The 13,332-nt window shown below is 34.2% G+C and overlaps 1 protein-coding gene across 4 annotated transcripts in view; it reads right to left on the bottom strand.

Annotated features, from left to right (window-relative positions):
- Window positions 1-251: 251 nt before the first annotated feature.
- The window catches only part of LOC137627709 (protein mono-ADP-ribosyltransferase PARP12-like), a 51,291-nt gene continuing 38,210 nt past the window's right edge, over window positions 252-13,332 (bottom strand). For all 4 annotated transcript variants that reach the window (XM_068358952.1, XM_068358954.1, XM_068358953.1 and 1 more), the window contains one exon: window positions 252-2,927. In XM_068358952.1, the coding sequence (XP_068215053.1) occupies window positions 414-2,927 (2,514 nt within the window). In that variant the 3' untranslated portion in view covers window positions 252-413. The remainder of the gene's footprint in view (window positions 2,928-13,332) is intronic.

The following is a 13,332-nucleotide window of genomic DNA, read 5'->3' as shown; positions in this document are numbered from 1 at the left end:
CGTGAAATGTTTTTGTTGATTTACTTCCCTTAAATTGAAGTCCACTATTTTGTTTAGTATTTTTTTCTTTCCTTTGTCAACATTGACACATCTTATCATTCCTACCTCGTTTCTGCTCTTTCTAATGTCCGTTTTTTCTAGGGCTATATTGATTACCTTTTAAACTAAAGTCTACATTTGATTAGTTTTCATTTACTTCTCATCACTTCTAATTCAGCGGGTTTGATGCTATGCATTAGAACACAAAGTAATATGCTTTCAAATCTTTATTGAAACAATTAGATCACAATATACAACACAGCAAAATTATTGCTGCTTACGATAACAGACTACTCTACATGACTGTGGCCAATGTAAAATTAACAAAGCCATTGTGTGGGGAACATATTTCAAATTCTATAATCACTACATTTTTACTTTAAAGTTAACAAATACTCTGGATAATATTCCTGCTTATCATATTTTACTAAGATGGTAAAATTCTGGACATTGTCAACAGTAGAATCAAATGGAGCATTTGTCGCGGGATTAATTGGTGGTCGTGCCATCAACGAATTTCCAGCAGTAATGGCACCAACAGCCACTTTAGCAACAAACATATGTTTATCTCCATTTGAATCAGCACTGCAGTAACAGTAAGAATATTTTGCACTGGTGGAGAAATATGTACCTCTCCCAAACTTCTGACCTGTACTTGTACCATGTAATCGCCAATCAAAGTTTTCATTACAAATATTTGGCACCACAGAGTATTGTGTGCCGTGAAATACTTGCCGTACATCCACTTTGGTTTCATCGCCATAAATTGTCGTCATTTCCTTGATTTTATTTTGTAATGCACGCCATAAAAATGAATTCTGGATTCTTTCAATTTTTGTTACGTATGATGAATGTAACTCATTTGAAAGCAAATTAATAACTGTCTGATATTCTGCAGATGTTGGTGCTAATTGAACAAGTTTCATTCTCTCAGTAGACTCCATTGGATCCCAATTTGAGGGAAATTCTCTGTTTTCATCACAGTCTTTTGACAAAGATTCTTCATCCTGTATATGTTGCTCAGGACGTCTTCGCACTTCTCTACTCACATGCGTTTTCTGATTTGTTTGTATCATAGTCTTAAAATCTAAAATATATTTAAATCTTGAATTACGAAATGACACAGATGCTGAATTATTTTTTATATACTCTTTTTCAATATCGTTACTATCTATATTGCTAACCAAATCCCTTTTCCCCGTTGTATCAACATTACCGTACTTTACCCACTTGTTATTTTTATCTGAAAACCACCAAACAAAGGAGGATGCCTTCACTAGGTGCCCTTGGATATTTTCAGAACATAACCTCCGGATTTCAAGTGTCTTGGTATCAGCGGAATTAGTGAGAGTCATTGTCTTGAAATCTGCTTGCCAAGTGTCACGACCCATCAGAATAAAGAGTCCACTAGCAGACATGTCAACAGAAGCTGGATCCAGGCGTGGCAAATTGACTCCATCTTGAGACACATCACAAAAGGCACACTCTAAAGCTAATACTTGGGCAGTTCTTAAATTCAGCCAACGGTTCCCCTGTTCACTAACTTGCCAGTGGAAATGCTGTGTTGCATGGAGACGAGGGCAAACACTAGCTTCATTTTTGCACATACTTTCCACTGAGTAATAACAAATCTCTGGAATAACGGTATCCCCTTGGAGATAATGAGACCATAATGTACGTCGTTGAGAGACTTTCTGTGTACCACCTTTATCTTTTGCAGTATTTCCTTCAGAACCATACTCAATAAATTCATCTTCTTTCTCTCCACTCCTAAAGCTTTTTGCAGGGAAAACTTGGTCCTTTTCTGATGTGCTGTCTGTAGTATCATCACAAGTAGCATCTGAGCCTTGATGGTCATACTCAAATGAATTTTCAAAATTAGTTTCACTTTTTGAGGTTGCAGGAATTTTCTTTTCATTAACCTCCTCTTCAAGTACTTCGTGCATCACGCTGGAATCATCAGAAATGTTGTTTTTATCAGCCTGTGAAACTTTCTTTTCCTCTAGAGTAGAGTTCTCCATTTGTTCAAGACTTTTCAGTTTTTCAAGAAGTGATGGATTTGCTGCAAAGAGAGCTATGGTTATATCTCTTGGCGTTTCATTAGAAGACAGACCATGGGCTTCAAGCACCTGACAACTTCTCTCATCTAGAATATTATGGTTTAGTTTGCAGTCAGGTTTTGAACATTTAGTGTATTTCAGAATAAAACTTACACACACATGGAGTTCCTCGCAGTCACTCTTGATACAACCATCCGCATTGTAAGCTAAGCAAACAGTAATAGTTTCTTTTGGTTTGGTCTGCTGAATAAGATTTTTTAAAAGCTTGTGTAAATCTGACTTAGGCAACTGCTTTAGAGACAGCAGTTCCAGAACTCTGCTATTATGATTTGTTTCCCAAGAATGGCCAAAGGTACAACTCTCATCATCACAGGCGTCAGCCACATATTTTGGACAAATGTGAAGGTTCTTACAACTTGAAAGATTGCCACAACCTTCAACTCCTAGGTGATCAGTACAAACTGAAATTTCTGGCTTCAAGACTACCTTTTCACCCTGAAGACTGAAGACTTTAGGACAAGTAGAAACAATATGGCGCACCACTGCTGGGCTGAGTTGTTTTTGTTCCATTAACTGAAGAAGACTCGCAGAAAATCCTGGAAACTCGCTCAGCAATGAGATAACTGACTCTGGAGTGATATTTTCTTCTTCATAAGGCTGATTGATGCACTTCTTAGGGGAAGGAGAGTTTCGTGGCTGTTTTTCATATGGCCCAATCTCATATTCGTTCCACTGACTGAAGTTAGCTGTGTTCCAAGGGGATGTCCTCTGCCTGAAATGGAAATGGGGTTCCAAATCTCTCGTTCTTCTATGCATCTGAGGATGACCCTGAAATGGATAATTGTGAAACTCAAAGAGGCCATTGCGTCACTTTTACAATGTATTGCAAGTACACTAAAAAAACTATAAGTTGTTAATTGTACCCAATTCTTTTCTTTGAAAAAATCAGTAATTTATTCACCTACAATTCATAAAATTATTAATAAGTAATCATTCGAAAAGAAAATTTCCAGTAATGAAGTTTTAAAGAATATGTAAACTTCTAAAATTTAATTTTCAGTAATCAATATCTTACCCTTATCATCAAATCAACAATTGCTAGGTATGAAAACACAACATATTTCAGATGAGATAAAAAGGGTAATTTTGGTTATTACCTCATACAATATAAACAAGAACAAAATTCCTAATGTTCTTGCAAATAAACTTTGTTAGTACAGTACATGTAATGATAAAATCATATTACAAACACCTAAGTAGTAGTTAACAGGAGCGTTTTATTGCAGTACTTTCCAGAACATTAACTAGTTCTATAGAATTTTTGACACAAGCAAAATGGCTTTCATTAATTTCATTACCTTCTCCAAACATCTTGATTTGATTAGGTTTATACTTGTATTAATATAAAATGTACATCCCTCTGTTAATTTCAACACTGCTATATATACAAAAATCTACAAAATGAACATGTAAACTTGCAATCTACCTTTTGAAATAATGAAAAACAGTAACTTTGCAGAGGTAATTTCTGACAGAATTTCTGTCAGTAGTTAACCCCTTGAGTGACAAAAAATTGTTTGGTTATTTCAGTGTTGCCAGGAGTATCAGGAAAGAGTAGAATGTGTAAAGAATAAGCCAAAAGATTTGGTGCATGTGTAAGCAAAGAAAAAGAAAAAACTATAACCAGAGAAGAATCCATCAGTCAAAGGACCCATTAACTCTCTTGTGCTATTATCTCAATGGGTGGCTTGTGCCTTGGTTAACCTACTACCTATCAGTGATGTCCTGTTCTTTGTTCGATACAAGACATCTTAAACAAAGTCCATAGAAAGAGGTTCAGGAGTGATCTCTGGTGAATGAGGTAGTCAGGGAATTTGACTATACCTTCCAATCCACTTATCTCTATGTTTAATTGAGTAAGCAACGACCATGCAGTCTTTTACATTATGGTGATTCATCTTGGTGGAAGATGAATGGTTGAAGGTCATATATTCAATCAGAAAGTCAAGGTAAATTCTGGAGTAACTGATGTTTCATTGAAAAAAAAAAAAATTAACAAATGGTTCGATTACGAATGATCTCAACCACATATTCAACTTCAGACTATTTCTGTGAAGTTCCCTGGTCACATGAGGTGGTTCTCATACCCAGTTTCTCACATTACGTGTGTTCAGTTTCCCATGAACATGAAAAGTTCCTTCATCACTAAAACATATTCAGCTGAAGAATGTTTCATCATCAGAAATTTGTTATAGAGTGTTAACTGCAAAATTTTGTTATCTTGGTTTATCATTTGACTCGACTGCCTGTATGAGTTGCACTTTGTAATTAATTGCAAGTTCTTGTCTAAAACTTTGTGCATTGTTGAATGTGGTAGTTGTCAGTGTATGGCAGCAGTAGGGATGGACTTCATAGGAGAATGATCAAAGTCTTGTTTAACAGTACTGATGTTTTCCTCAGATGTTTTTGGTTGTTCACTCCTCCTTTTATCCAACACAGCCTTTTTCTCCATGAGTTTCCCGCCCCATACACATATTGACGGGTAGGATGGGGGGATCTCTTCCATACTTAGTTCTGAAGTCTCGCTATGTTTTTGTGTCTCATTTTGTTCAATAAGCCATGACACACATGTTAAGAAGTAGCTTTTTTTAAGGGTTCATTTATTAGTACTATACATCTTTCCTAAAAAGGGTACCTGAAATACACAAATATAATATGACAAAAAACTTTGATATCTGCTGAATACATAAACAATTCTGATTAAGATATCTCACCACTGGTTTTTATAATATATTCATTAAAATATATATGGATACTACCCTTCTGGTTTTCGAGATGTACTAGTTAAATTTCTGCTGGTATCATACCATTCTTGGAAGATGAGTAAATTGTTTTATTTGTCTACACCAAATATCCTTTCTTAGTGGCCAATCATTCAAATGTTGATATTACTCCATGATTTTCAACTAGTCAGATGACAAGCCATTTTTAAAAAGGCGTTTTATTATCACATTAAAATGTGTCTGTGTTTATGTGTATGTGGAAGGTAAATATATCTTGAATGTATGCGAAACATCTTCAAAACATTTCAGATATATTCAAGCATTTCATTATTATATATTTCTAATTTCCTACGTAATTTTTGTAGTATAATGTACTGTAAATTTTCACAAAATAATCGCTTTCAACAACGACAAATCCATGGAAAATCTACATAAAGAACTTGAGCTCATTTCTTAACAACAACCCTATTCAATTACTTAAATTAAAACGAATTTACATGTCCATAATCATCATTACTAAAACGTTGGTCTTGGTATTCATGGATTTGATTTTCCCACACTCAATTATTCATCGGGGAGGTCAGCAATACCACTTAATGTAGTCAATCACATAGGTTATACACAGTTTTTCTTGCGGTATCAATCTTTGTGCTCAGACTAAAGTCACCCACTATATTCAATCTGCACTGGAGTGCATGGTGATGAAAACTGCACAAACCCTAGACATTGAATAAGATGTCTGAGGAATTTGTCCCTACATGGATAAAAGGGGCTGAATTAGTTGTTGTTATATATATATATATATATATATATATATATATATATATATATATATATATACATAAATATATGTATATATACATATATATACTGTATATTTAAATATATATATATTAGTTGTTGTTGTTATATATATATATATATATATACATATATATATATATATATATATATATATATATATATATATATATATATATATATATATATATATATATATATATATATGCATACACACACACACACACACACATATATATATATATATATATATATATATACATATACACACACACATATATATATATATATATATATATATATGTGCGTATATATATATATATATATATATATATATATGTAATATATTAAATATTACTTGTTTAAAACACATGACCTACAGGTCATTGTGGAAGTAAGAGAAGTGTGAGAACTGCAATAGTCATATTCTAAGCAGGATGCGATTGCCAAACCTCAGCAATGTAACAATTTTCATGAAGAGTAAAAACAACCAAGCCCCATGAGCAAGAAGTTGTCTGTGAGAATGGAACAAGCATCTTCCGGTATAAATGTTGTGTTTACTATAATTCCATAAATGCTGAGATACCTGTGTAAACTTTAGTATGAAATTGGATTTTTGTATCAGTTCACTTTACGATGTCATACGGAATGGTCATCTGACCAAACCAGCTATACTCCTGTGATGGAGATGTTAACACTGTTCTTAAAGAATAAACTATTTTAAAGTTAACTTACTTAGACTTTACTTGAAGATGTAACATACCAACTCTAATATATAACACATTTTAGATGACATTTGAAGAGAACCCAAATGTGTGTTAACAACAGTAGCACACCAATATATATATATATATATATATGTATATATATATATATATATATATATATATATATATATATATATATATATATATATATATATATGTATATATATATGTATATATATATATATATATGTATATATATATGTATGTATATATATATATATATATATATATATATATATATATATATATACATATCTATATATACATATATATCATGTGCTAATATAAATAAATTTCTACCTCATACTTGGGATCAAACCCTAGCCCCATCAAATGAAAGGCAAGGTCACTTCCAACCATGCCACCAGAGGCTCAAAAGAAGTCGGAACTTTACTGCTAATGCAGTTCAGGATTTACCTAGTGAAATATCAGTCTCTTACCAGCGAGTTTTTACCGGCTTCCCGGCCCACTAGGTGACACAATTGATAAATTTTTAGTTGGAATTACCCCAAATGAGTCAATATGGATGAAATTCAACACAATATCGTGTTCAAATAGATATAAATTTCTACCTCATACTTGGGATCTAACCAAGGCCCCTTCAAATGAAAGGCCAGGATGTTTCCAACCATGCCACCAAGGCTCAAAAGAAGTCATAACCTAACTGCTACCTGCAGTTCAAGATTTACCTGGCGAAATATCAGTATCTTGTCAGCATGTTTTCCCAAACTTCCCGGCCCACTTGGTGACACAATTGATATCGTTTTAGTTGGAATTACCAGTAATAAGTCAATATGGAAGAAAATCAAAACAATATCGTGTTCAAATACTTGGGATCGAACCCTAACCCCTTTAAATGAAAGGCCAGATCGCTTCCAACCATGCCACCAGAGGCTCTAAAAGAAGTCGGAACCTGACTGCTACATGCAGCTTAGGATTTACCTGGTGAAACATCAGTCTCTTGCCAGCGAGTTTTTACCGACTTCCCGGCCCACTAGGTGTCACAATTGATAACCTTTTAGTTGGAATTACCCCAAATGAGTCAATATGGATGAAAATAAACGCAATATCGTGTTCAACTAGAAATAAATTTGTACCTCATACTTGGGGGGTGAACGCTAGCCCCTTCAAATGAAAGGCCAGGTCACTTCCAACAATGCCACCAGAGTCTCAAAAGAATTTGGAACCTAACTGCTACCTGCTGTTCAGGATAAACCTGGCAAAACATCAGTCTCTTACCAGCAAGTTTTCCCCGACTTCCCGGCCCACTAGGGGAAACAATTGATAGCTTTTTAGTTGGAATTACCCCTAAGGAGTCAATATGGATGAAAATCAACACAATACTGTGTTCAAATAGAAATAAATTTCTACCTCATACTTGGGATCAAACCATAGACCCTTCAAATGAAAGGCCAGGTCGCTTCCAACCATGTCACCAGAGGCTCAAAAGAAGTCGGAACCTAACTGCTACCTGCAGTTCAGGATTTACCAGGCGAAACATCAGTCTCTTATCAGTGAGTGGGCCAGGAATTCTTGGAAAACTCGCTGGTAAGAGACTTATATTTTGCCATGTCAATCCTGAACTGCAGGTAGCAGTTAGAATTCGACTTCTTTTGAGTCTCTGGTGGCATCGTTGGAAGCGACCTAGACTTGCATTTGAAGGGGCTAGGGTTCAATCCCAAGTATGAGGTAGAAATTTATTTCTATTTGAACGTGATATTGTGTTGATTTTTTTCCATATTGACTCTTTAGAGGTAAGTCCAACCAAAAAGCTATAAATTGTGTCACCTAGAGGGCCGGGATGTCAAGGAAAACTCGCTGGTAAGAGACTGATATTTCGCCAGGTAAATCCCGTACACCTGGTAGCAGTTAGGTTCAGACTTCTTTTGAACCTCTGGTGGGATGGTTGGAAGCGACCTGGCCTTTCATTTTATTATTATTATTACTATCCAAGCTACAACCCTAGTTGGAAAAGCAAGATGCTATAAACCCAGGGGCTCCAAAAGGGAAAAATAGCTCAGTGAGGAAAGGAAATAAGGAGATAAATAAATGAAGAGAAAAAATTAACAATAAATCATTATAAAAAAAGTAACAACGTCAAAACAGACATGTCATATATAAACTATTAACAACATCAAAAACGAATATGTCATAAATAAACTATAAAAAGACTCATGTCCGCCTGGTCAACAAAAAAGAATTTGCTCCAACTTTGAACTTTTGAAGTTCTACTGATTCAACTACCCAATTAGGAATTTCATTCCACAACTTGGTAACAGCTGGAATAAAATATCTAGAGTACTGCGTAGTATTGAGCCTCATGATGGAGAAGGCCTGGCTATTACAATTAACTGCCTGCCTAGTATTACGAACAGGATAGAATTGTCCAGGGAGATCTGAATGTAAAGGATGGTCAGAGTTATGAAAAATCTTATGTAACATGCATAATGAACTAATTGAATGACGGTGCCAGAGATTAATATCTAGATCAGGAATAAGAAATTTAATAGACCGTAAGTTTCTGTCCAACAAATTAAGATGAGAATCAGCAGCTGAAGACCAGACAGAAGAACAATACTCAAAACAAGGTAGAATGAAAGAATTAAAACACTTCTTCAGAATAAATTGATCACCGAAAATCTTGAAAGACTTTCTCAATAAGCCTATTTTTTTGTGCAATTGAAGAAGAACAGACCTTATATGTTTCTAGAAAGTAAATTTGCTGTCGAGAATCACACCTTAAATTTTGAAAGAGTCATACAAATTTAAAGAAACATTATCAATACTGAGATCCGGATGTTGAGGAGCCACCGTCCTTGACCTACTTACAATCATACTTTGAGTTTTGTTAGGATTCAACTTCATATCCCATAATTTGCACCATGCACTAATTCTAGCTAAATCTCTATTAAGGGATTCACCAACCCCAGATCTACATTCAGGGGATGGAATTGATGCAAAGAGAGTAGCATCATCTGCATATGCAACAAGCTTGTTTTCTAGGCCAAACCACATGTCATGTGGATATAGTATGAAAAGTAATGGGCCAAGAACACTACCCTATGGAACACCGGATATCACATTCCTATAACCCTGGATAGGTACGGTCCTCGGACACCCCTTTAAGGGTATACTCGGACGCGAACGACCCCGACGCCAAAAAAAATTCTTGAAAAATCAGTTTTTGCAGTAACCTCCTTTTTTCTTTTGCCAAAAAAAACTTCAATGAATGCTTAAAACAACTGTATAGATAAATACTACTCATCTGCAGAAAAACTATTTATTATAAATATTTTAAAAAATTAAGTAGAAAAAAAAAAGACCTGACATAAAAATTCATAAAAAAAAAGTTTATACATATATACACAAATCCTTTTAGGAATTGATTCTTGAATGTTTAGGACACATCTTGATGTATTTTGGATGAAGTCAGACCCATGGAGGTGAAGATCTGAAATGAGAAAAAAAGGGTAACTTTTTTTGGCCAAAAAAATTTGTCCAAATTTCATGAATTTTTTTGGGTACCCAAATGAAATAGGAAGTGGCTAATTTTTTTAGGGAATAAACATATGTTATCCTAAAATAGAAATATGTAAAAAAATCTTCATTATTTTGTAAATTACATTTATATCAGGGGCCATATCTAAAGGTAATTTTTTGAGTACTTAGAAATTTCGTAAAAAAATACATATATTTAATATATAATATGATATTTATGCAGGTAAAAATATACCAAAATATCACAAATTCTATAGGGAACAAGAATATATATAGATAGGGCAGCTTACGCTTCGGATATGTCCACAAAATGGCCGCCAACCACACTGACTCAGACTCCCTAATCTGCATCTTGAAATGTAGGAAGGGTATGTCAATTTCAAGGTGTTATTTACTAATCTAATTATTATTGGATATGCATAAAAATTGTATGGTGGGTTGCTGGATAATTGTCGATTATTTTACGACTATAAAATTAAAATTCTGACCCAAAAAAATTTTTTTGAAGGGAAATAAAATCGAAAAAAAAATGTAAAACAACATTTTAGCTAAAAAAATTTGATGATATTCAATCAAAAAAAAAGTAAACAAAATTTTCCGACAAATAAACATCTAGAGGAATCATTACTCTGTGATAGTTCCTTAGTACGTAGTAATTTTGAAAGAATTGGGAAAAAACGAAAAAATGGCAATCACCGGAAAATCGAACACATACCTATATATACGCCATATCTGGCTAAAAAAAAGATAGGCATGGGTAGCCAGATCATCTAGAAACACTTTCCAACACTATAAAAATATAAGTTTTGCGACACTACTTGCCAATTCCTTACGGTAACATGACTAAGCAAAAAAATGCAAAACAAATAAAAAGGGGCACTCGCGGAAAAATGGCTAACATTCTAATATACGGCATTTCAGAAAAAAAAAATTCAGCCACGTGCTAGGCAAACCATCAAGGCACATTTTCCGACAAATAAACATCTAAATGAATAATTACTCTGTGATAGTTCCTTAGTACGTAGTAATTTTGAAAGAAATGGGAAAAAACGAAAAAATGGCAATCACAGGAAAATCGAACACATACCTATATATACGCCATATCTGGCTAAAAAAAGAAGATAGGCATGGGTAGCCAGATCATCTAGAAACACTTTCCAACACTATAAAATTATAAGTTTTGCGACACTACTTGCCAATTCCTTACGGTAACATGACTAAGCAGAAAAATGCAAAACAAATAAAAAGGGGCACTCGTGGAAAAATGGCCATTCTAATATACGGCATTTCAGAAAAAAAAAATTTCAGCCACGTGCTAGGCAAACCATCAAGGCATATTTTCCGACAAATAAACATATAAATGAAATATTACTCTGTGATAGTTCCTTAGTACGTAGTATTTTTGAAAGAAATGGGAAAAAACGAAAAAATGGCAATCACAGGAAAATCGAACACATACTTATATATACGCCATATCTGGCTAAAAAAAATAGGCATGGGTAGCCAGATCATCTAGAAACACTTTCCAACACTAAAAATATAAGTTTTGCGACACTACTTGCCAATTCCTTACGGTAACATGACTAAGCAAAAAAATGCAAAACAAATAAAAAGGGGCACTCGCGGAAAAATGCCCAACATTCTAATATACGGCATCTCAGATAAAAAAAAAAAGACATGCACGTGTTAGCCCAACCATCAAGGCACACTTTCTAACACATAAACATGAAAAAAAAATCAATAATATACGGCAATTCCTTACTACGTAGTAAATTTTTACAAATATTGAAAAAAAACAGAAATTGGCAACCGCAGTTAAATACCCAATATACCAATAACTACGTCGTATCTGACAAAAACAAAATCACGCATGGGTAGCCAGATCATCTAGACACACTTTCCAACACTAAAAAAGCAAAAGTTTTACGACACTATTTCGCAATATCTTACGGAAAAATGACTTGGCAAAAAAATGAAAAAAAATGAAAAAGGGACACTCGCGGTAAAATGCCCGACATTCTAATATACGACATCTCAGATAAAAAAAAAGACATGCACGTGTTAGCCCAACCATCAAGGCACACTTTCTAACACATAAACATGAAAAAAAAATGAATAATATACGGCAATTCCTTACTACGTAGTAATTTTTACAAATATTGAAAAAAAAACAGAAATTGGTAACCGCAGTTAAATACCCAATATACCAATAACTACGTCGTATCTGACAAAAACAAAGTCATGCATGGGTAGCCAGATCATCTAGACACACTTTCCAACACTAAACAAGCAAAAGTTTTACGACACTATTTGGCAATATCTTACGGAAAAATGACTTGGCAAAAAAATGAAAAAAAATGAAAAAGGGGCACTCGCGGTAAAATGGTCCTCGTGGTGATGAACGACCTTTTAACTAAAAAAAAAAACATGCACATGGTAGCCAAACAATCCACCAAGACTTTCCACAACTGATAACCTATACAAGTTGCACCATTCTACGACAATTTCATAATACGTAATAACTTTGATAATTATGCAAACTACCCTAGAAGGGTAAACTCGGACGCGAACGACCCCGACGCGTCTCAGAAATCGGGGAAGGAGTACAGCTACAGCAATGCACATCTGGACACTACTAGAGCGTGTAGGGGAGACACCTCCTGCAGGTCGATCACCCACAAATTCAGTCACGGGGGTGAGTCACGTGAGAAAAACCTGTTTTTTTTTGACGCTCGGGGTCGCAAACGACCCACCGTACCTATCCAGGGTTAATCACTATGGTGCCCATCAACAACAACATATTTGAAGGGGTTAGGGTTCGATCCAAAGTATGAGGTAGAAATTTATTTCTATTTGAATACGATATTCTGTTCATTTTCATCCATATTGACTCATTAGGGGTAATTCCAACTAAAAAGCTATCAATTGTGTCACCTAGTGGGCCGGGTAGTCGAGGAAAACTCGCTGGTAAAAGATTGATGTTTTGCCAGGTAAATCCTGAACAGCAGAAATTTTTATATATATATATATATATATATATATATATATGTATGTATATATATGTGTGTATATGTATATATATATATATATATATATATATATATATATATATATATATATATATATATATATATTATAATATTATGGTTTCCTGGTCTGGGTACTAGAAATATATTATACTATGGCTCGTGATTGCGAACTAAACATAATATTATATATACTATGACTGGCAAGTTAATCAACCTCTCAAATTCCAAACTCACTTGTTTGCTTTTAAATAAAAACTGTTACACTTTAAAATATCAATACACGAATTCTGAGACTGTTAAATAACTCCCAGACAGCAATATATAAAACACTGAATGTACAAGGGTCTCTTAAATA

Source organism: Palaemon carinicauda, chromosome 35 (genome assembly GCF_036898095.1).
Source record: "Palaemon carinicauda isolate YSFRI2023 chromosome 35, ASM3689809v2, whole genome shotgun sequence".
Lineage (NCBI taxonomy): Eukaryota > Metazoa > Arthropoda > Malacostraca > Decapoda > Palaemonidae > Palaemon > Palaemon carinicauda.
Note: the sequence above shows the minus strand (reverse complement) of the source record. Positions and strands in the feature narration are given on the sequence as shown.